Source organism: Convolutriloba macropyga, unplaced genomic scaffold, assembly GCF_964194025.1.
Source record: "Convolutriloba macropyga unplaced genomic scaffold, txConMacr16.3 SCAFFOLD_4266, whole genome shotgun sequence".
NCBI classification, from domain to species: Eukaryota; Metazoa; Xenacoelomorpha; order Acoela; family Convolutidae; genus Convolutriloba; species Convolutriloba macropyga.
In genome coordinates this window covers 1-22,504 of record NW_027450416.1, presented here as the reverse complement: position 1 = coordinate 22,504, position 22,504 = coordinate 1, and the positions used below count along the sequence as shown (strand labels likewise).

General features: G+C 37.0%; 1 protein-coding gene across 1 annotated transcript; it reads right to left on the bottom strand.

The window, feature by feature from the left end:
- Window positions 1-1,430: 1,430 nt before the first annotated feature.
- LOC142355870 (epithelial sodium channel subunit gamma-like) lies at window positions 1,431-22,484 on the bottom strand. Its single transcript, XM_075407904.1, is given in 5 exon segments — window positions 1,431-2,092; window positions 5,921-5,928; window positions 19,245-19,675; window positions 22,067-22,249; window positions 22,251-22,484. Coding segments are annotated over 5 exon segments (1,518 nt in total).
- Window positions 22,485-22,504: the final 20 nt, after the last annotated feature.

Below are 22,504 nucleotides of genomic sequence, written 5' to 3'. Positions count from 1 at the left end.
TGAAAATAATTGGTTTTTATTTGTTAAACGTTATAAAACTTCCGTTTGTTAAACATTATGAAAACTGAAAAAAGTTGTTTTTGATTTGTTAAATTTTACTGTTTTTCAGTTGTTAACCGTCCTTTAATAAACATTAAAGCTTTCATTTGTTAAGCGTTTTAAAACGTTTCATTTGTTAAACATTATAAAAACGTTTGTTAAACGTTTTTCAATTGTTAAACGTTATCAATTCTATACAAAGTGTTTTTCGTTATAACGACGAACATAAGTTTGTTTAACGTTTAACAATAAGCATGGCTAAATTGTTTAAAGTTGATGTTTCTTTAAAATACAATCTACCATAGTTGTCAGATCCAAATAGATACAAGAAATTCTGGCACACTCAAGGCTTGATTTGACGTTTTTGTTCACATCATCAAAGCAAACACGCCGCTTTGTCCGATTAAGAAAAGCATGATATAGTAGGTTGTCCTCACAGCAACATCTTTCTGCTTTTCTCTGGAAAGATGATGTTAAACTATACTCAGCGACAGACCAAGATGCATAATATAAAACAGCGTATTGATTATTATTTCTTAAATTTTGCATGTCTTTTTAATGTCTTATCAAGGTATCCTTATCACCGTAGATTCACACTCACTGGGCAATCTATTGCGACAAGATTCAATAAACTAGATTTCCAATCAACCTAATGCGAGTCACCGCAATGGTTTTCACGGTTGTTTTGTCAGTCAACATGGCGAAATTGACGCTATTTCAGCTCACAAAATAAATCTTCAACTAAAACAGAAGTATCAGTTGACAAAGCAACCAACCTTCTTTGTTAAGGTAGGCGAAACGAAGTGGAGCTAACCCTTATAGTCGTCATGGTGCAATTTTTTAACAACCCAATTAAAATGTGTTAGTAAATTGATGACGTTAGTTACAATTCATAGAACTATTTTCAGCGAGAGACCAAGATGCATAATATAAAACAGCGTATTGATTATTATTTCTTAAATTTTGTGAGGATTTAGATTTTTTTTCAAGCGCTGCCAAAATTTTTTGGTCTACATTAGCAAGATCTTAAGAATATTGCGCAAGAAATGTTTGCGTTTCAAGTTCTTGGCAAGATGCTTGACAAGAGATGTTAAGATCTGGCATGTCTTTTGAAGATCTTATCGAAATATCCTTATCACGGTAGATTCACAAGCTTTGGGCTATATTTTGCGGCAGTATTTAATAAACCTCTATAAAACTTTTATGATTCCTTAATAGTAAGGATGGCTAAACTGTTTAAAATTGACATTTTTTTAAAAATTTTTTAATCCATTGCAGTTGTCAGACCTAGTAGATACAAGAAATTTAATTGAATCGAGTGGGGAGAACGTAAGTTCCTGCTCGTTGAAATTAATTCAAGTTACAGTTTGTTGTCAGACCAAATGCTCTTTTCAACCAGCTGCAGAAACACTGCTCATTGACAAGTGCGATGTACTGGTACATGATGACGTGCTTCTGCTGAAGAGAGGTTGAGTGTCCGAGACAAACATCTTCTCGTTCATGTATTTATGATACGACTGTTTTTTCCCTCTGATTCTCATGTACTCCATCAGGTCAAATCCAAAGTCAACCAACTCCAAAATCGTCAACACACTGATGCCCAAATACAGGCCGAGTAGCCCCCCAAAATTGGATATAATCAGAACAAAATTATATACGGGCCTTTCAACAATAACTGTTTCGGAAAGATCGCGAAAGTACACAATGACACTACCGAATGTTGATCTCAATTGGTTCAATGCACTTTGTGTGTATTGCGTTTGATCTTGACTGTACTTGCCAATAGCCGCTATAATGTAATCGATAGCTGAACCGTTCAAATCCTTGTACACACTCGCGACAAATCGGGCAATTGATCGATTAGTAGGCCATTCAAGCTGGGTGATTTTGACATCATATGACTTACTTCTGCACTCATTTGGGCAGCCACACTCATGGCCTGGTTTGACGTTTTCGTTCACATCATCGACGCAAGCACGCCGCTCAGTTTGATTGAGTTTGCAGAGAGGAACAGCATGATATAGGAGGTTGTCCACACAGCCACATCTTTCTGCTTTTATTTTGGAAAATTAACGTTAAACTATACTTTGACATGGACCAAGAAGCATAATATAAAAAAGCGTATTGATTATTGTTTTTTAAATTGCTGTCAAGATATAACAATTTTTTTCAATAGCTGCCAAGTGTTTTTTGGTTTACGTTGGCAAAATCTTAAAAATATTGTCCAAGAAATGCTTGTTTCAGGTTCTTGGCAAGATGCTTTGCAAGAGATGTGATCTTGCATGTCTTTTCAAGGTCTTATCAAGGTATCCTTATCACCGTAGTTTACACTCACTGGGCAATCTTTTGCGGCAAGATTCAATAAACCAAATTTCTATCAACTTAATGCGAGTCACCGCAATGATTACCACGGTTGTTTTTCAGTCAACATGGCAAAATTGACGCTATTTCAGCTCCCAAAAAAATCTACAACTAAAACAGAAACTATCAGTTGACAAAGCAACCTTCTTTGTTAAGGTCGGTGAAACGAAGTGGAGCAAACCCTTATCGACGTCATGGTGCCGTTTTTTAACAATCCAAACAAAATGTGTTAGCAAATTGGTGCATTTTTGTAAATTCACAAATTTTTCCGAAACAAGACAAACCGCTAAAACCCACAGAATTTGCGTTCCAGTACATAAAATGGCTTTATTAGACTAGAAAGTGATAGGTATGTTGAGGTAGATGGGGTTTTCTTATTTTTCCCGCCCCATTTGTTCTGAGATGACGTTAGTAACAATTCGTAGAAGTCTGATGCAACCTAGATTAGCTTCTTATGTATATGTTTCGATGTATGTGTATTGGAAATGCCAATTTCAAGACAAAAATGTTGGCAAAATTTTTGGAAGCTTTCAGAGTAGTTTTTGTCCCGGTTTGTCCTTTACATGTTCAACCAGACTCCTTCTTGCCTGCTGATTAGTTGCTTTGCAGAATTTGGCCAGTAAAAAATATATCATTAGCATTATCATTAGCATTGAAAAATTTTAAAAAGCAACAATGAACAATTTTTTTCTTACAATTTTTTTTAAAAAATTTTATTTTGGGATTTGAGTTCAGATTGCCAATAAAACATCTTTGGGCTACCAGATCGTTTCCTGTAACAATATGCGTTTTGAAGGAATCTGTTCCAATTTTTTAAAGCGAATAGTTAATTTTCTCTATAGTTTGTTTTATCTGGTTCATCTAACTGTAGCCATTATTTATGGCTGAACTGTCTCAAAAATAAATTGTTTACTGTGGAGAGAAATTTCGGCGACCAGATTTGGACAAAGCAAATCGTTTTTAAGATGAAGATCCTATCGTCTGCTATCAAACTGAAGAAACAATTACACCTATGCTGTTGTAGACGGAAAGCCGAAGCCAGCTTGAAAACATAAACGTCAAAAAACTTGACATGCAAATAAAAATGTTCATGCCTAGTTATATGCTCGTTTTTCAAAGTAATAGGACGGACTATTCACTTTGCAGAGCTTTTGCGTCGCCACATACTTAAAGAGATCATTTTGGCATTCGAAACAGGGTTGAAGTGACAGAATGTTTAAGCAAAAATTTTCGTTAGAATTCCACTAACCGAGCACAACACTTTACATAACTTTCACACTCAATTCGAATTAATGACTCCGAATTAGCAGCACATATCACACAATTTAAGTATTTCACAAAAGAGGCAATAAAACGTTTTCAACATAATCATTACTCCTAAGCCAAATCCTGACAAAATCTGAACGCAATAAAGGTTTTTCGCTAAAATTGTTTTTTTAGCGTGCTAGCGCTATTTGTTACAACTTTTTCAGCAAAAACCTTGCTCCGAAGGAATTAAGCTTTGCTTGCTTGAGTGAGTGTCTATAGAAGGCGTTATTGGAAGGTATTTTGAGCTCAAAGGCATTTTGGACTCAAAATATTGTTTTATTTGATATTCGTATTGTTTTACAAAAAAATTTTAGGTAAATTTACTTTCAGCTTTTTGGTACAACAATAGCGTATAATGAAATCAGAACAAACAGAAGATGCCGCATAAATTACGATGAAAAAAAATTTTCTCCCTGCAGTAGGCGAGACACTCGTATAGCTATTAAGCAAATGATTTTTGTAAAACTCCACTAATCGAGCGCAATATTTTACATAATCTTCACACTTATGTCAAATCAATGACTCCAAATTTGCAGCACATATCTCACACAACTTTAGTATTTCACAAAAAAGCAATAAAACGTTTTCAGCACAATCATTACTCATCAGACAGTTCCTGACAAAATCTGGATTTTTTCTGCTAGCACCCCCCAGCCTTATATCGGCGTTAATTTTACACCCAACAAAATCTAAGTTTTCGCAAATTGTAAGAGCGATATTTGCACTTCATTGAAACTGTAGGAAGGGAAAGTTAAACTTAAGCGTTTTTCGGAAAAGAACCAAATCAATACTGACCTTGAATTGTTCCCAACACAAAAGCGCATTCTAAATTTGAAAATGTACAAAGATAATAATGGTGAAAAAATTTAAGCTGATGAGAACGGTTGAATAAGTAAATATTGACTCTGATAAAGATTATATCATAGAATGAACACCAAAATTCTCACCCACGTAATATTGGATTAGAAACCCAAATTAGGGGCCGAGGTTATCAAAGTCATGAATGACCTTCTGAAAATTTTTCCCAAAAAGTTATTTTTTACACAAACGTTCGGAACATTTGGTAAAAATAGGAATAAACTATCATAACCAAACATAGATAAGTAGTATATATAAGGCTCAATTTTAGCCAATTTTTGTAAGCAAAATCAGTCTGAAAATAATTATATTGTCGTGATAACACGAATTGCGGAGTAAATTTTATTAGACGAGTGAGTTAACAGATCTCTGTCGTGGTACTGAAAATTGTAATAATTGTTTGAACTATTATACTGTGGTAACTACACTTTTCCTTGAATTACTTAGCAAATTTTCAATTACTTTCTCTTTTTAGACCTTTTATAACTTAGCAGAGCTTAAACTGTTATCTAGTAGGTATTTGCTAAACGCTTCGATACTTGGCACACATAGGCGTTTATAACCAGTTGTTCTGAGGGAACCATAGCCTGTAATAATTAGGACTGGGTAAGACTTAATTGTTTCTTTCGGTTTTCTGTTAATCAACAGCGTAATTATACAGCTTTAGTAACTTCACAATACATCTCTAAGGATCTGAAATCATACTCAATCAAGCTTCAATTTATCGGATTTAAATGAGTTTGTTTACTAGTAAAGTAGTGACCAACCAATCAATAATTAGGTTAAGTTAGGTTAACGAACTGGAGGACAGCATCGAATCCCTGAAAAGATCAAGACGATTGAATTCTGAGAGTATTAATCGGCCAAGCTCCTTCTAGGAGACCGCATAGTGAAGCCACTCTGACGGTAGGCCCGCCTGCTCGTAGAAGATTTGGCAAGTTAAGTTAGCCCATGTAGTATGGAATGGTGAACCAAGTAGACAATTAAAAAGGTCTGCAGTAACCTGAAGTACCTGATGGGCAATGTCTTAACGTTCTATCAAGTTGCTTAATACTCGTCTGGTTGGGTTGTGGAGTGAACACCGACGAGCTCTTCACATCATCTACTATTTGCTTTAAGTATATTGGTTGATCAATTAATTAGAAAGTGAAATGAGGACCTGGTATAATTCTCAATCTTAGAGTCACGAATTTATTTCATTTGGTAAAACACTTCTTAGAAGCTAAAATATCATATAACATAGAGAGACATTACAAACATATTCTAATATCATCATTATTATTGGCAATTGACTACAGTTCCATAGCGCCTGAACATACTTTCTTTAGGACTTGAACGGGGGGTCTGGTATAACCCTTTAGTCTAGTTAAGAGTAGAAGGTTTGTGAAGTTACTATCCAGTCCAGTAATTTTCTCTAAAGATAGATTCTGGGAACAATTGTGGAATTGTGAATAGGGTAAAACCTCCACCCTAACTATTCAGATTCTATATTGGCGACCACAGAGGGATTCTTCTGATTTTACAAAAAAACGAAAAATTTGAATTTGAGAGAACCGATGAATTAGATCTTTGGAATACGTTCCAAAGGTAAAACTCATCTATATATTTTTTTTCCGTGTCATTTGGTTTTTCATCGAAAATTACTTCAATTAACAAAAATGAAAAACGCACCAAACAACCAGCAACAGCAACAACAGAATCAAGCGAACAATCAGCAGCGAATAGTCTTAGCACCACCCCTTTTCACCCCCCTCCGATACCCTAGCCGCGACTTCGAGAGTTCAGAAAGATGGGTTCGACTCCATGTCAAATGCCAATAATTGGGATGACCAGAAAAAACGCGAGGTCCTACCCACTTGTTTGAACAGTTATGCGTTAGATGAGTATTACAATCTCCCCAATCGCCTATAAACCTGAAGTCCCCAGGAACATACATTTTTGTGAGACGGAAGCAGAATCCGGTCCTGATCAAATCGAAACAACGGAAGAAACAAAGCACGGGGTAACTGCAGAAACAAACCTAACCCTATCATGCGATGAAGAGCTAGAACAGATTTGTTCTTTAGCAATTACAGACATTAACCAACAAACAGACGACAGAAGAACACTGCTACGAGAGTTCAGAGACGTGTTTGCAATGAACGACAACAAAATTGGACAGACACACTTGGTTCAGCATGAAATTGACACAGGTGATACGCTGCCTATCCAGCTTGCACCCCATAGACTTGCACCTGGAAAGATCACTGTGGTTAAGAAGGAGATTGAGGACATGCTGGCACGAAACATTATCCGACCATGAAACAGCCCGTACAGTGCACCAATCGTTCTCGTTACCAAGAAGGATGGGAGCAATCGAATGTGCACAGACTTCAAACAACTAAATGAAGTAACAAAGAAAGACGCTTTTCCCCTTCCGCGAATTGACCAGATACTGGATCGTCTTCACGGAGCAACGATTTTCTCAAGTCTCGACCTAGCCTCTGGATATTGGCAAGTCCCATTATATGAGAGTGTTATACCAAAAACTGCGTTCGTCGCTCCCGATGGTGGACACTACGAGTACCTCAGACTTCCATTTGGACTTTGCAATGCACCGGGAACCTTCCAGCGACTTATGACAAGAATCTTCAATGAATATCTCTTCTCGTTTGTCCTCATCTTCTTGGACGACGTTCTGGTGCTTAGTAGGAATGTGGAGGAACACGAAAAACACATGCGCCTCGTTTTTCACGCTCTTCGCCAGGCCAATCTTGAACTCAAACCCAAGAAATATCGCCTCTTTAAAAAATCCGTAACCTATCTAGGATACAACCTGAGCCCAGAGGGAATTGCACCAGATGAAAACAAACTCATTGCAGTACGGGACTGGAAACGACCAGAAAACGTTACCGAAGTGAGGTCTTTTATTGGATTTTGCAGTTAATACAGACGTTTTATCAAAGACTTTGCTGGGATAGCGAAACCTCTTCACCAGATAACAAAAAAGAACAGCCATTTCACTTGGAACCCTGAATGCCATAATGCGTTCGAGAAACCGAAAGAGGCTGTGATTGATAGCTCAGTACTCAAGCATCCGGACTACAACTCTCCTTTTATCGTGGACACGGATGCAAGTGACAACAGTCTAGGGGCAGTACTCTCGAATATTGTCGATGGAGTAGAATACCCAGTGGCTTTCGCTAGCAGAGTTTTGACGCCAGCAGAATGTCGTTACTCAACAACAAAAAGAGAAGCATTAGCAGTCATTCAGGCGATGAAATGGTTTAAGCCTTACATTTGGGGAACTCAATTTGTGATCAGAACAGATCATGCATCATTACAGTGATTATTTAGACAAAACAATGACGGGATGATATTCAGGATGCTTCAAAGACTGCAATAATTCGATTTTAAAATAGTACATTGACCAGGAGACAAGCACGGGAATGCAGATAGACTGTCAAGACAGTGGAGCATCACACCTGAGCTAACTGAAGCTGAGAGACTGGTTATGTTTGGAAGTTGCCCATCAGCTAACTCCTTGGAAGACGTCCTCGGAAGAATTTACTTAGCTACAGCCGAGGACGCGAAAGAACCAATGAGTATTTAATTTCAAGAGGACGTAAATCCACTTAGGCTGGCTCAAAGAAACGATCCCTGCTTACGTCTCATCTTGCAATGGGCAAACGCTGAGAAACATCCAGATCAAAATCCGCTGAGAGACTTAAAAATCAAGAAGGCAAACACAATAGCACAAGGAGAAGATGCAGTAGCGATTTGGGGTCTCTGGGACCAGATGGAACTGACTGATGGCGTGCTGTACAGGAAGTGGCATGCGGAAGGAAGCAATACAACCCAAAAACAACTTGTAACACCGCAGGCACTCAGAGAGACAGTTTTGGAACAACTTCACGATTCAAAACTCAGTTGAGGACATTTTGCTTTTCAAAAGACCTTGGACAGGGCAAGACAGAGCTTTTGGTGGCCAAATATGAGAAAAGACATTGAACGAAAATGTGACAACTGCACCCTGTGTCAAGCACGAAGTACCGCTGGAAAGAAAAGAATAGCCCCTCTCCAGACAATCAACGTTGGGATCCGATTCAGCAAAGTGGCAGCAGATATCCTGGAACCTGTTACCGGATAAAAGGCAAGCGGTGCAAAATACATACTCGTATTGACAGACTATTTCACGAAATACGTGGTTTGCGTTCCCTTAGAAAGAACTACGGCCGAAGATGTTGCCAGAGCAATTGTGGAGAACTGGGTTTTGACGTTTGGAGCACCTGATTGCCTTCACACCAATCAAGGAGCAAACTTCTGCAGCGAACTACTACTATAAGTGTGCAAAAATTTCGGAATAGAGAAGACAAGAAGATCTCCATATCACCCGCAGGGAAATGGCATGGTAGAACGTCACCACAGATTTGTTGCATATGTTATTTCCAAATATTGCGCAAACAATCCATGTAGCTGGGATCAAATGATTCCCTATCTCAACTTCGGCTATAATACAACCGTACACAAAACAACAGGACAGACTCCATTCTCACTTGTGTTCGGACAAGAATGCAAATACCCGATTGACCTGCTACTCCCGAAAGCATCTGGTCACGAAATTGCCAACTACGAATTCACCAGATGGCTCAATGTACAGTTAAGGGAAGCACATATGAATGCCAGAGAGACACTTGGCTACAGACAGGGAAGACAAAAAGATTTGTACCAGAAAAACGTCTTTGGAGAGGAACTAAAGCCAGGAGATAAAGTTTGGCTTTTCGCACCCCAAAAAGCAAAATCAAGGAAGTTTTTTCTTCCCTGGATTGGACCATATAACATCATCGAAAAGACCTCAGAAGTAAAATATAAAATCTCAAAAGACACAAAGTCCAAGAAGTGGCAGATAGTCCACTACAATCGATTGAAGCCTGTGAAGGAGGAAGACGAGTTTCCCAGAATGGAAACAAGATCATCTCATCAGGAGAAATGGCCCAGCCGCCAAAATACGTATGACCAGGAAGTTCACACTGAAGAAAACAATAAATCTTTCACCCCAGAAATTACATCAAGACGACCCAAACAAGAGAGTCCCTTCAAAAGGATGGACGAGGATGAAGAATTTTTCTACGATCTCTTTGCAGAACGAGAACATTCAACTAAAAAGCCCACTGAGACTAACATACCAGCAGAACCGATCACTCCGGAACAAGACAAAACACAAGAGAACCAGACCCCTATTGTAACCCCAGCCAAAGAGATTGACTCTACACCACTGCCCCAACGACCACGCAAGCCAAAAATTGTCTTGAGAACCTCAGTAAAACACAATCAACACCTGCAACCGCCAAGAGGGAAGTGTGCAAACAAAAAAACCTATGCAGAACTTTTGGGAACCAAAACTGACGAAACAGTAAACTCCATCGCTAAAACACGAGAAAGAAGCGCAGTGAAGTACTCAAAACGATTCGGAATCGACGAAGAATAAAAAGAAGAATATATATATATATATATATATATATATATATATATATATATATATATATATGTGTGTGTGTGTTTAAAAAAATAAAAAAATAAAAAAGAAACTTGATTAAGTTTCTCTATATAGCATTGCCTGAAAAAATTGTAAAGATCAAAAGATGAGCCGAAATTTTTAATAAAGATGGGGACGATCGTAAAACATATTTAAATAGCACCAAAGAAATATCTTGTAATTTAATATATCACCGGTATTATGAAAAGAGTTAAATAGCTCAAATCAATTTTAGCGAATTTGGGGGGAAGTATTAGAGAATGTAGCACTCTTTCTAATACAGAAAAAATGCTCTCTAGGTTTAGCGCAGTAATTAACCATAATAGTGTTTAGATGTACAACTTTCTGATATTTATATTAAATGTTGCGGTGCGAACGCAAACAGCGGAGAGTGCACGAACTACTGCGCATGTTCTCTTTCAACCTCAAACGCCAGTTTCAGTGGCCAACTAATATCTGACGGTGGATGTCGCAGTCCCACTTCCAAAGCTGTTGAACGTGGATCTCCGACCAATTTATAAATTCTCTTCAATAATTCAGCAATTGGAACAGAAAACGTGGGAGAGCTCCGAGTTTTGCAACAACCCAGAAAAAAGCTCACTATTACAGCACCACTTTGACAATCTCATCTATTCAGACAGAATACGAAAGAGCAGAGAAAGAGAGGACAAAGCTGGTCAAAGAAGTAGCATCGTGTGTAAACCAGACTATCACTCTTCAGCGACAGAGACGATCACCACTGTTGTTTGCAATGGGAGCTGCCACAGCGATAACCTTGGAATCCTTACTGGAAAAAGCAGGCTGCAGACTACTCTCAATTTTTGGTCTGTGCGAAAGCTCCAAGCAAAAGATGGAACAACTGGAAGGACGATTGCACTATTTGGAATCAAGAATAGTTCACCTGCACAACAAAGAAAGAGAATCTATTCAGGTCATGGCCAGCAGTTGTTTGAAGCTTCATGAAGACACACGAAAAGTGCTAAACTACTCAGAGAAAAACTTTGAGATTCTGCAAACAAACCTGGAGGTGCTTCAAAAAACAATGGAAGAAATAGAACAAGCACAAGCCTGTGATCATCGAAGGACTGATGTTTTTATGTATGCCTTTCGCGCCCAAAGTGCAATTAACAACGTATCATGGACTCTCAATGCTATGCACAGCGAGTTGCAAGTACAAACAGTATATTTGACGGAACAGAGAAACATATTTACTACAAGCATTGGAGTGCTATCCATGGGAATACTGCCAGCCGCACTAGTACCCTACGAAAATTTACGGAAAATGATTACAATTCTGAAGCTGGGAGATAAAAAGTGTTCTATACCATACGACCCCTCAAGTTTACTTTACAGCCTGCCCTTAGTGAGAAAAGTATTTTGCAATCCACAAGGACTGTTAATCACAATGGAGGTGCCAGTATACAGTGGTGAACCAATTCACGATGCCTACGAAGCAATCCCTTTGCCACAACCAATCAAGAACACAGCGACGGCCGCAACTCTAAATTTGGAAAGGAACTATTTGATCGTATCAAGGCGAGAAGAAAGCTATGCCGAAATGAAGAGTGAGGAATATCTGTCTTTTTTTAGGGACACAATTGCTGATACTTTGCACCAAGCCAGTAGCGTTGGTGAGCGCGCGAGATCAACTCTGCTTGACTTCACTCCTATAAAATCACGAGGTAGCTGCTTTGAAGACTTGCACACGTGAAGTAACCGAATTGTCAATTTTACCGACAGTAATTTACCTTGGGAACTCTATGTACATCCTCAACGCGGCAGACGACCAACAATTTCTTTATAGCATAACCTACAGTGGGGACAGAAAGTTTTCAAACCGTGCACCAGCCTGCAAAGTTGCCCAGTACATCCCCTCTGCGATGAAAAACTGGTTCACCCGAAGAATGGACTGGTCATGTTGCCCGATCCAGCATATTGTCTTCAACACAATGGACTAATAACAACAATCACAACTCCCGAACTACTGAATACCACTTTTAACATGCCGAGCATTCCAGCAGTCACTCATACAGAAAAGAGTCGGAATTTGTTGTTGCATAAGATCAGATCGGCACTCAAGGATGTCCCTACGCTTGATGTCACGCCTGAATTAGTCAGTGAGATGGTAGACAAAATCCATCAACATCCTTCCGAGGAAAACAACTTCAAATCTTTTCGCCATGGGTCAACACTGCATACATTTAAAGAGCTGGCTGGTCTGCTTTGTTTCTCTTTATGGTGCCCTGCATTTGTCTTTTTGGCTGTCTGGGCAGCGAAGAAGTGTTACAAGTCCAAAAGCACTACAAAACAAATTCACACTTTGTCCAACGATGATCAACGAGATATCGGAACTGAAATGCAGTTTGAAGAGAGACTAAACTTAGTTGAGAGAATGCAAAATGAGGAGACAAACGCTGATTAAAAAAATTGTCGTACCAACATATAGTGATGGTGGTCTTATATATTTTTACCTTATACTAATTTGTACTATTCAAGAGAATAGTTTAGTCCGGATGGGTGGGATGTAGGAATGGAAAGTTAAACTTAAGCGTTTTGCGGAAAAGAACCAAATTAATACTGACCTTGAATTATTCCAAACACAAAATCGCATTCTAAATTTGAAATTGTACAAAGATAATAATGGTGAAAAAATTTAAACTGATGAGAACGGTTGAATAAGTAAATATTGACTCTGATAAAGATTATATCATAGAATGAACACCAAAATTCTCATCCACGTAATATTGGGTTAGAAACCCAAATTAGGGGCCGAGGTTATCAAAGTCATGAATGACCTTCTGAAAACTTTTCCCAAAAAGGTATTTTTCACACAAAAATTGGGAACATTTGGTAAAAATAGGAATAAACTACGATAACCAAACATAGATAAGTAGTATATATACGGCTCAATTTTAGCCAATTTTTGTAAGCAAAATCAGTCTGAAAATAAATATATTGTCTTGATAACCCAAATTGCGGAGTAAATTTTATTAGACGAGTGAGTTAACAGATCTCTGTCGTGGTACTGAAAAGTGTAATAATTGTTTGAACTAGTATACTGTGGTAACTATACTTTCCGTTAAATTAACTCAGCAAATTTTCAACAGCTTTCTCTTTGTAGACCTTTTCCTATAACTTAGTAGAGCTTAAACTGTTATCTAGTAGGTATTTCCTAACGCTTTGATACTTGGCACACATAGGCATATTTAACTAGTTGTTCTAAGGGAACCATGGCCTGTAATAATTAGGACTGGGTAAGACTTAATTGTTTCTTTCGGTTTTCTGTTAATCAACAACGTAATTGTACAACTTTAGTAACTTCACAATACATCTCTAAGGATCTGAAATCATACTCAATCTAGCTTCAATTTTTTGGATTTAAATTAGTTTGGTGACTAGTAAAGTAGTGATCAACCAATCAATAATTAGGTTAAGTTAGGTTAACGAACTGGAGGACAGTATTGAATCCCGGACAACATCAAGACTCTGAGATTATGAATTGGCCAAGCTCCTTCTCGGCGACCGCATAGTGAAGCCACTCTGAGGGTAGGCTCGCCTGCTCGTAGAAGACTTCGCAAGTTAAGTTAACCCATGTAGTATGGAATGGTGAACCAAGTAGACAATTAAAAAGGTCTGCAGTTACCTGAAGTACCTGATGGGCAATGTCTTAACGTTCTATCAAGTTGGTTAATACTCGTCTCGTTGGGTTATGGAGTGAAAACCGACGAGCTCTTCACATCATCTACTATTTGTTTTAAGTATATTGGTTTATCAATTAATTAGAAAGTGAATTGAGGACCTGGTATAATTCTCAATCTTAGAGTCACGAGTTTATTTCATTTGGTAAAACACTTCTTAGAAGCTAAAATATCATATAACATAGAGAGGCATTACAAACATATTCTAATATCATCATTATTATTGGCAATTGACTACAGTTCTATAGCGCCTGAAAAAACTTTCTTTAGGACTTGAAAGGGGGCCTGGTATAACCCTTTAGTCCAGTTAAGAGTAGAAATTTTGTGAAGTTACTATCCAGTCCAGGAATTTTCTCTAAAGATAGATTCTAGGAACAATTGTGGAATTGTGAATAGGGTAAAACCTCCACCCTAAATATTCAGATTCTATATTGGCGACCACAGAGGGATTGTTCTGATTAGAGAACGGTTTTGCGTTTTACAAAAAACGAAAAATTTGATTTTGAGAGAACCAATGAATTAGATCTTTGGAATATGTTCCAAAGGTAAAACTCATACATATATTTTTTTCCGTGTCTTTTGTTTTTACATCGAAAGTTACTTCAATTACCAAAAATGAAAAACGCACCAAACAACCAGCAACAGCAACAACAGAACCAGGCGAACAATCAGCAGCAAATAGTCGTAGCACTACCCCTTCTCACCACCCTCCGATACCCTAGCCGCGACTTCGAGAGTTTCGAAAGATGGGTTCGACACTTCGAATCCATGTCAAATGCCAATAATTGGGATGACCAGAGAAAACGCGAGGTCCTACCCACGTAATTGAACAGTTATGCGTTAGATGAGTATTACAATCTCCCCAATCATTACTTTCAACAAGTGCAAGGACAACCAGCCCCGACCATAGCGAGAATTCTGAACGCACTTAGCAACAGAATCGGCGACTTTCCGAACGCAAGGAGTGCCCGCACCGAATTCAAAAACCTTCAGCAATTGGAATCAGAGTCAATCCAAGAGATCTCAAGGCGAGTAATCCACACAGCTTTAGTAATTCACAAAAAAGCAATAAAACGTTTTCAGCATAACCATTACTCATTGGAAAGTTTCTGACAAAATCTGGATCTCTTCTTCTAGCGCCCCCAGCCTTATATAGGCGTTAAATTTGCACCCCAAAAAGTTTAAGTTGTCGCGAATTGTAAGATTGATATTTGCATTTCATTGAAACAAGAGTGTCTAGGTAGATTCAAGGCACTTTTAGAATAGTTTCCTGAAGAAGTTTTAAAAAATCAAGCCCTTATTGTAGCCGATAACACCAGAAAAGATCTAATATAGAAACTTTTATTGATGCTTACGTATATGCAACAAATTTTGATTGAATACGTAATAATTTCAAACCATAGCTGTGGTAGCTTTTAGTAAATGCATATTGCTTATATATGTTTACGTATAAGATTACTTATCGTTAACAATATGTTTACACGTTTATTAATGGGGGTGCCTAACTAAGCGCGGGGGGGGGGGGGGGGGGGGGTTGGCGCTAGCAAAAAAGATCCAAAAATCTGAGCACTTAATGATTTTTCGCTGAAATTCCTTGTTTTTCAGCGGCTTTTAAATCTAATTGTTGCAAAATTTCCAGCAAAAGCTTTTTCCGGGAAGAACTAAGCGTTGCTTGTGTGAGTTGGTGTCTATAGAAGGCATTACTGGTTGTGAGTTTCACTACGCACATATAGGCATTACTAGCTTTAATTGTTCCGAACCCTCATGAGGGGGGACGAACTATATTTTCAAATGGTTTTTTGTTCAGTCCATTTTGGCCGATCGATATATTCATCGCAGAGAGTTGAGACTGGTATCATTAGAAAGCTTGTCCAGCGTAGAATATGGAATTAAAAAGATTTTTTGTTTTTCGTTTTTTATAGGGAGATATCGAGGTTTAAACTATCGAAAAAATAGAGTAAATTCCCTTGATTTTATTCACCTTTTTTCGGAATTTTTGACTAAAATTTTGCCAATTTTGCTAAAATTTTTCAAATGTTAATGATTTTTTTAAGACAAAATATATAGTCGGCTTTCTTTATTGAATTTTTTTGGAACAAATTCCGGCTAAATATTTCAAATAATTCAGACCTTTTCATCAAAAACAACACGATATAAGTTTCTTTAGTCCACTCTGATTAAATTTGCAGGAAGTGCACAAAAAAACACCACTAACACAATTTTTGTAGACTGAAAAGGGGGCTAACTCTACTTCAACTTCCGTTGAGAGTGCTCTGTAATTGAAACATTGCCGTTTTTTGCTAACTATATTCGTTGATTATCACAAACGCAGCATTTATCTTCAATTTTTCAACCAACAAAATATATATATCTTTGACTTTCGAAAAATTAAATATTTTGTACCAATCTTGGACCGTTACAATCCAAAAATAATTCGGATTGTCATCAATCGGTTTCTTATATAAAAAATTTGATCTTTTTATATTATTTAAATAATAGAGCATTTCAAATCAAAGCTCACTATTGACAGGTCCTATTGGCTTCCTAATTAACTTTAAATTAAATTATATAGTTGATTGCTTGAAAGCTTATAGTCGTTTTGACATTTAAAGTATTTGATTTTTAAATAAAAAATGGCTTATTGAACTTTGCCCCCATTTTTCTCTTAATTTATTCAACTTGCAGCTTAGTGTCAGCAATCAAAGAGCGCTCCTTCTTTCTACTGAATTCAAAATCAGTCTTTATTGTGGTTTTGAAGTCTTTAAGTCTTTAAGTTATGTTGTTCTGGCTTTGATACTACTAGATTTCACAATTTTTTTTTAAATTTATAGGTGTTTGCCCATTTTTTTTATTTGAAGTCTTATATTCTTTAAGTTATGCTGTTCTGGCTTTGATACTACTAGATTTCACAATTTTTTTAAATTTGTAGATGTTTGCCCATTTTTCATGTTTTCTAGTTTTGTCAAATTATCACGTTATTGGAAGTTCATATATCACTTTATTCGCCTTCAAAATAACGCGCAATTGATAAAATTTAAATCCTGAAAGCTATACATTGTGGTTCTTTACTGCTTCGACAATACTTTCTCGAAGAAATTAATTGACTTTTTTAAATTTTATCTTTAACTTTCGTTTTTACTTTGTCTTTTTAGTCGTATTTAATTTCTTGTACAATGATTCCGTTTGATTGGCTTTTAGTGGGAGAGTAGATGAGCCGATTTTCAGATAATAGTAAACAGCTGATGGCTTTCATGACTTTGAAAACAATTGTTTTCCAAAAAGAAAAAAAAAGACTTTAAATCGCAATTTGGTTTCTTTTGTTGTCTGTTTGTTACCTGATCTCGTTAATTAAAGGTTAAAAATGGTATTATTTTTGTCAAAGGAGGGTGTCAAAAGGGATTGATGTCACAAAATCTAATGTTTTTAAAGAATTTGTTATGACTTTACTGGCTTCGACACGGGTTTTTCACAAAAAAGTAAATTAATTTTTGATTTTTGTCATTTTTGACGTTGTTTTGTAGACGTAAGACATGTTCTGGATAATTGCAGGTCTCAAAGGCTTCCTTAGGAAGAATAAATGAACCTATTTGGTTTTTGGTTTTGTAAATAATGGCTTTCATGTCTTTGGAAACAAATTTTTTTCGAAAAAGCAAGTTTTACACAATCTTGCCTTTTTTTTTTCTTTTTTGGTCTAATTGTTACCAAACTTCATTAATGAGAGGCCAGATAATAAATTTAGAGTGAAGGTGTCAAACGGGATTAGTGTCACAAAATCTAATGTTTTTAAAGAATCCGTTATTACTTTACTGGCTTCCAAACTGGTTTTTCACAAAAAAAAGTAAACGAATTTTTTGTTTTTGTCATATTTGACGTTCTTTTTGTAGACATAAGACATATTCCGGATAATTGCTGATCTCAAGGGCTTCCTTTGGAAGAATGGACGAACCTATTCAAATTTTTTATTATTTAATTAATGGCTTTCATGTCTTTGGAAATAAACTTTTTTCGAAAAAAAAGCATTACATAATTTCGCATTTTTTCGTTTTTGTGTAATTGTTACCTCGTTTCATTCATGAGAGGCCACATAATACATTATCTGTTCAACGACGGTGCTGTTCAACGAAGGTGCAATCGAACATATTTTGAAAGCCAAAGTATGGTTTTACGGCTTCGAAATCATTTTCTGGCAAGTTTTAATTTGATTTTTTGTTTGTTGTCTATTGGTTGTTCTTTTTGTAACTCAATAAAAAAAAATTGAATACCGACATTTCTTCATTCGCTGCTATAGAAACACTGGTAATTGTAAACCTATGTGATATTTTAGTTGATTCCTAATAGTTTTCATTACTTTGAAATTAATTGTGTTTTTAAAAAATTCAGCAAATTTTCTCACTTTAAAAATTCTGTTCTTTTTTGTCTAATTGTCACCAAGCCTTATTATGAACAGGTGAATAACCATTTTTTTCTGGTGAATTAAAATTTATTTTGTTTAGTTTCAGTTTTATCTGACGCTATTTTGTCTTTGTTATTAAGTTTTGTTTTTTAGAACGGACATAAATTTATTGATGTAATTAATGCTTGTTGTTGTTGTTTGATTTTGCCGTTCGTCTTCGCTCGCTTTCTTAATATCGCATATCTCATCAATTTCAAGCATCATTTTTTACTCCACTGAGTTATTTGCTTTGGAGGCTATCTCTTCGTTCATATACCAATTTTTTTTGAAAAATACTTGAATTTTTGTTTTGGGTTTTCCTATCTGTTCCTCATTTGGTAGACAATTATGTCAAAATTGTGGATGAGCGGGGTCGGAACTTGATGTGCGATCGCACATTACCGAGCCTCCTTGTTGCGATTGTATAAACAAAATAAAGATATTGAACGCTCGGAATAGTTTCTTCCTCCCCTCTCCCGGTAGATTAACACATAGCTCTTTATTCTGTTTTAATGGTTAAGAATAGATGGTATTTGTAAATTACAATAACGTTTCACCTCAAATTATCTATATTATTTATAATGTATCCTTTAATTTAATTAAACCATTATAAGTACATAAAAGAAATTTTAGTTTATGGGAACAATCAATCGTTATTCGCACTTGATCATAAAAGTTTGTTCTAGAGTGTAAAAAGAAAACAATACCAAATGAATTACACATTTCAGACTGTGGTACCATCATTGCAGCCAACATTGGTCGGGCTATGGTCAACCTGAAGCTATGGTTAAGTAAGAGCTCATCCTCACACAGACATCTTCACGGAGGCAGGGGATTGAACTCTCAATCATTGCCGTGTGAAACACACACCTTACGTCTCGGCTATCACGCCATTGCCTGCTCTACTTGATGCTTGCGATTTTTTACAAAAGATCTGTCGGTGAGTTTACTAGTAGCTTTTTGGTACATCATAGTGTATAATCAAACCAAAACGAACAGAAGATGTCGCAAATATCATGATGAACAAACATACTTGTCCATGCAGTAGGCAAGACACTCGTATCGCGTGTTGTAATCCCTGAGGCGCCCTTCTCCATAATTCTCACAGTCACTGAACGGGTCTGCTAACTTCTCAATATGAGTGGGCTGAACAGACACGAGGTGCTCGAACCCAGGAGGCAAACTGAGCTCACTGGTGTAATCCACAAAGATGTTACCGTTTTGGTCAGTAAGACCAGGGGCTGTGATGAACATTTTCAGTCCAGAGGTAGGCGTGAACAGACCCAAAGTGTCGTACACCTCGAGGTTGAACCAGAGACGGAGGCCGTAATTTTTCCCACTGGTAGAAACGGCCTCTCTGTTTGTGAAGGAGTAACAGTTTCCGTAATCTTGTGTCACCGTTTGGTTGATCATGACGTTCCTAGCGCAGTCCTTATTGTTGGCAGTGCATTTAATGATCATCTCCTAAAGAACCGCTTATTTATTTATTAACTTACTCTTTATGTTCATCGGTGTTATTAAAAATTTTTGACAACTAACAGTAGGTGCTATCTGGGTTAGTATTATCTACTACTCTTTAGAGATCTTCTCCCGGCCAACGTATTTTGTCAAAGTCAACATTCATGCAATTTTCAAACAAAAAAATTCATGATGAAGCAAATATCACAAAAAAATAGTTGCTTAAATTTCGTTTCCCAATTCAATAAATCAATAAATGAACAACAAGCAGCTTGGTACTAAAAAAGCTGCATGCACCTGATGAATTGCCCCCCCCCCCAGCTCAGTGGTCATATAACTTTTCACGCACCCAATTGCACGTGCTGCATTAAATGGCAACGGGCTAAATTTAACTGGGGTCGTAACAAGTAACAAACACTAGGGGGGGATTCTGATTTGTTAACAAGGTGAAAACACCTATTTCGATTAAGCAATCTATCTGCAGGAATGAATCCGTGTAAAAAGGTTAGGACAAGCCTATGATGATTTGAAACCAAAGAGGACGGTATTTTCCGGAAATATTCCAGAAACAACTTCAGAGCAAACAATGCTAGTATCATCAGCGAAGAAGTTTTGGAAAAGATATAGGAATGTGGATAAGTGCGGAAGAGCAAAGCCAACATCAGTTCAACAAATAGAGGTTACATTTCCTCCATGGGTTACAATTTTTTGAACATTAGAGAAGATTGAAGCATTGGCTACAGTATGTGCTGAAGTCACGTCCTCTGTTATTTTCATCATGAGTCCGCAGTAAATTAATTTTCTCTGACCTGTCGAAATTTTTTCCCCATCCTCATAGAGCAAACTAAAAAAACTATTTCATAGTGAACTTGACGTTCTGTTCTGCTTCAAAAAGGCGCACTTTTCCAGACCCCTTTTCTTTAGGAAAAAATCAAGACAGACCAAAAACACCAGTGTTCCAGATTTTGGGTGTTCAAAGTTTTTCTGTGTTCGGGGTTTATTCAAAAGTACGCATGACCACATGAGAAAACGAAATGAAACCATAATCATAATTGATTCAGACTTAAGCTCGTCCATGACATGAAATACTTTTGAAATAAAAAGCTTGCTTGAAAGATGCTTTTTTTGATACTGTTGATGCTAACCTTGTAACAAAACGAGTGTTAGGCTTCTGCTAACTAGGATTTTAATGTTTTCTCCAAAAATAAAATAGAACTTTGAATATTGACATATTGCAGGACACTTCGGAAAAAGCACCGTCGTGTTTAAATGAAAAATTATTCTTTAGAATCCATTTCAAATTCGTGTTCTTACAGTTCATAAAGATAACTGTGCAGCAATTTTGTTATGTAGTTCCATGAAGTGATCTACAAAAAGTTAACCATTTTTTGTCTAAGATTTGATATTTTGCTCTTTTGTTCTTTCTTGTGCATTTCACAAGGACTTCCTCTATGGTGTTTGTTTGTTTTTAAAAGTCCACTATTATTTTTTAGTTCACTATCCACTAGATAGTGGGTAGTACACTAGATAGTCCACTATCCGAAGAATTTTGATTGAATTTTAAGCCCGGGCAGTAAGTTTCATTAGAGTCAATGATCTCGCTTTAGTAGTCTTTTAAAAGCCTAGCGTGCTGAAATTGCTTGGAAGACCTGAATTCAAGATAAAGAGGTCACGTTTGATGTTGTTGAGCGTTTTTTTTTGTTTTTCATTGCTTTTTTCTGAATATAATTTTTTAAAATTAAATTGGCTTTTTATTGAGAATGATTACAGTTCACAGTAAGCTTGTGCTAGCAAGAATTCCTTTTGTGAGGTAAATGTTTTGGCAATGCCAACTTAAACACAAAGCAATGTAGTGAAAGTTGTATCTTATGAAAAAAAATCGCCTGAAATCTGACTTGAAACTGACTTTGAAAACTGACTTCGGCAGACTGATCTGATCTAACTAAAACTGCACACCGAATTAGAATACTTTGACATGAGGAAAAGAAGTCTTCAATTTATATCTGCTCTTTTTGCTCTAATCCAAATTACTGTCAGGGGGTTCAATTGTGTCCTTTTTTCCCGCCTGCTATGTGATTAGAAAACGAAGCTTCCAGAGAGCTTTAAAGAGAACTTTTAAAGGCTACTACAAATTTTAATTTGAGATACCGTGATAAAAGTCAAAAACTGTTTTAAGAAAAAGAGTCTGTTGGAATCATCTCTAATTATATTTCAGAACGACATAACTACTTCAACAGGGGTGTTAAAAATCAAGACAATAGGCTGGTTTTGCGATGTCTTTTGTCTTTACCGAAGTGAGAACTTTCATTTAATGTTAGCCGTTTTTTATCATACTTAATTTGAAAAAAACTAACACGCTCACACTTAAATGAACGCCCTGGGTAGATTGAACGGTACCTCGTATTTGTGGCCCAATTGGAAGACTTGCTCTTTGGAGGCCATAGTGTACCAGCGCATTGCAACTGGTTCCCCCAGGACACTCTGGTACTCCTGGAAAGAGTCAGACTCCCTGGGTGATATCCAAGAGTCTAAATGCTCCTTCCACCCACATATCTCGTCCAGACCCTGGTAACAGTCCTCAAACTCCATCATTCAGTTGATCTTCGTGGATCCAGATATGCTGGAATCTATAACTGTATGAGCTTGACATGGGATCGGGGCACTGGAGTTCTGTAACATTGCGCGATACCCCATCTCCACGAGTTGAGCAAGCGGGGAGGTATTCGTCTGACAATTCACGAGGACAATCCAGGACTCCATCACAAACCTGATCAACGCGAATCTTTCTGTTCGATGTGCAGCACATGAAACACATCCTCAGTTATATTAGCATTG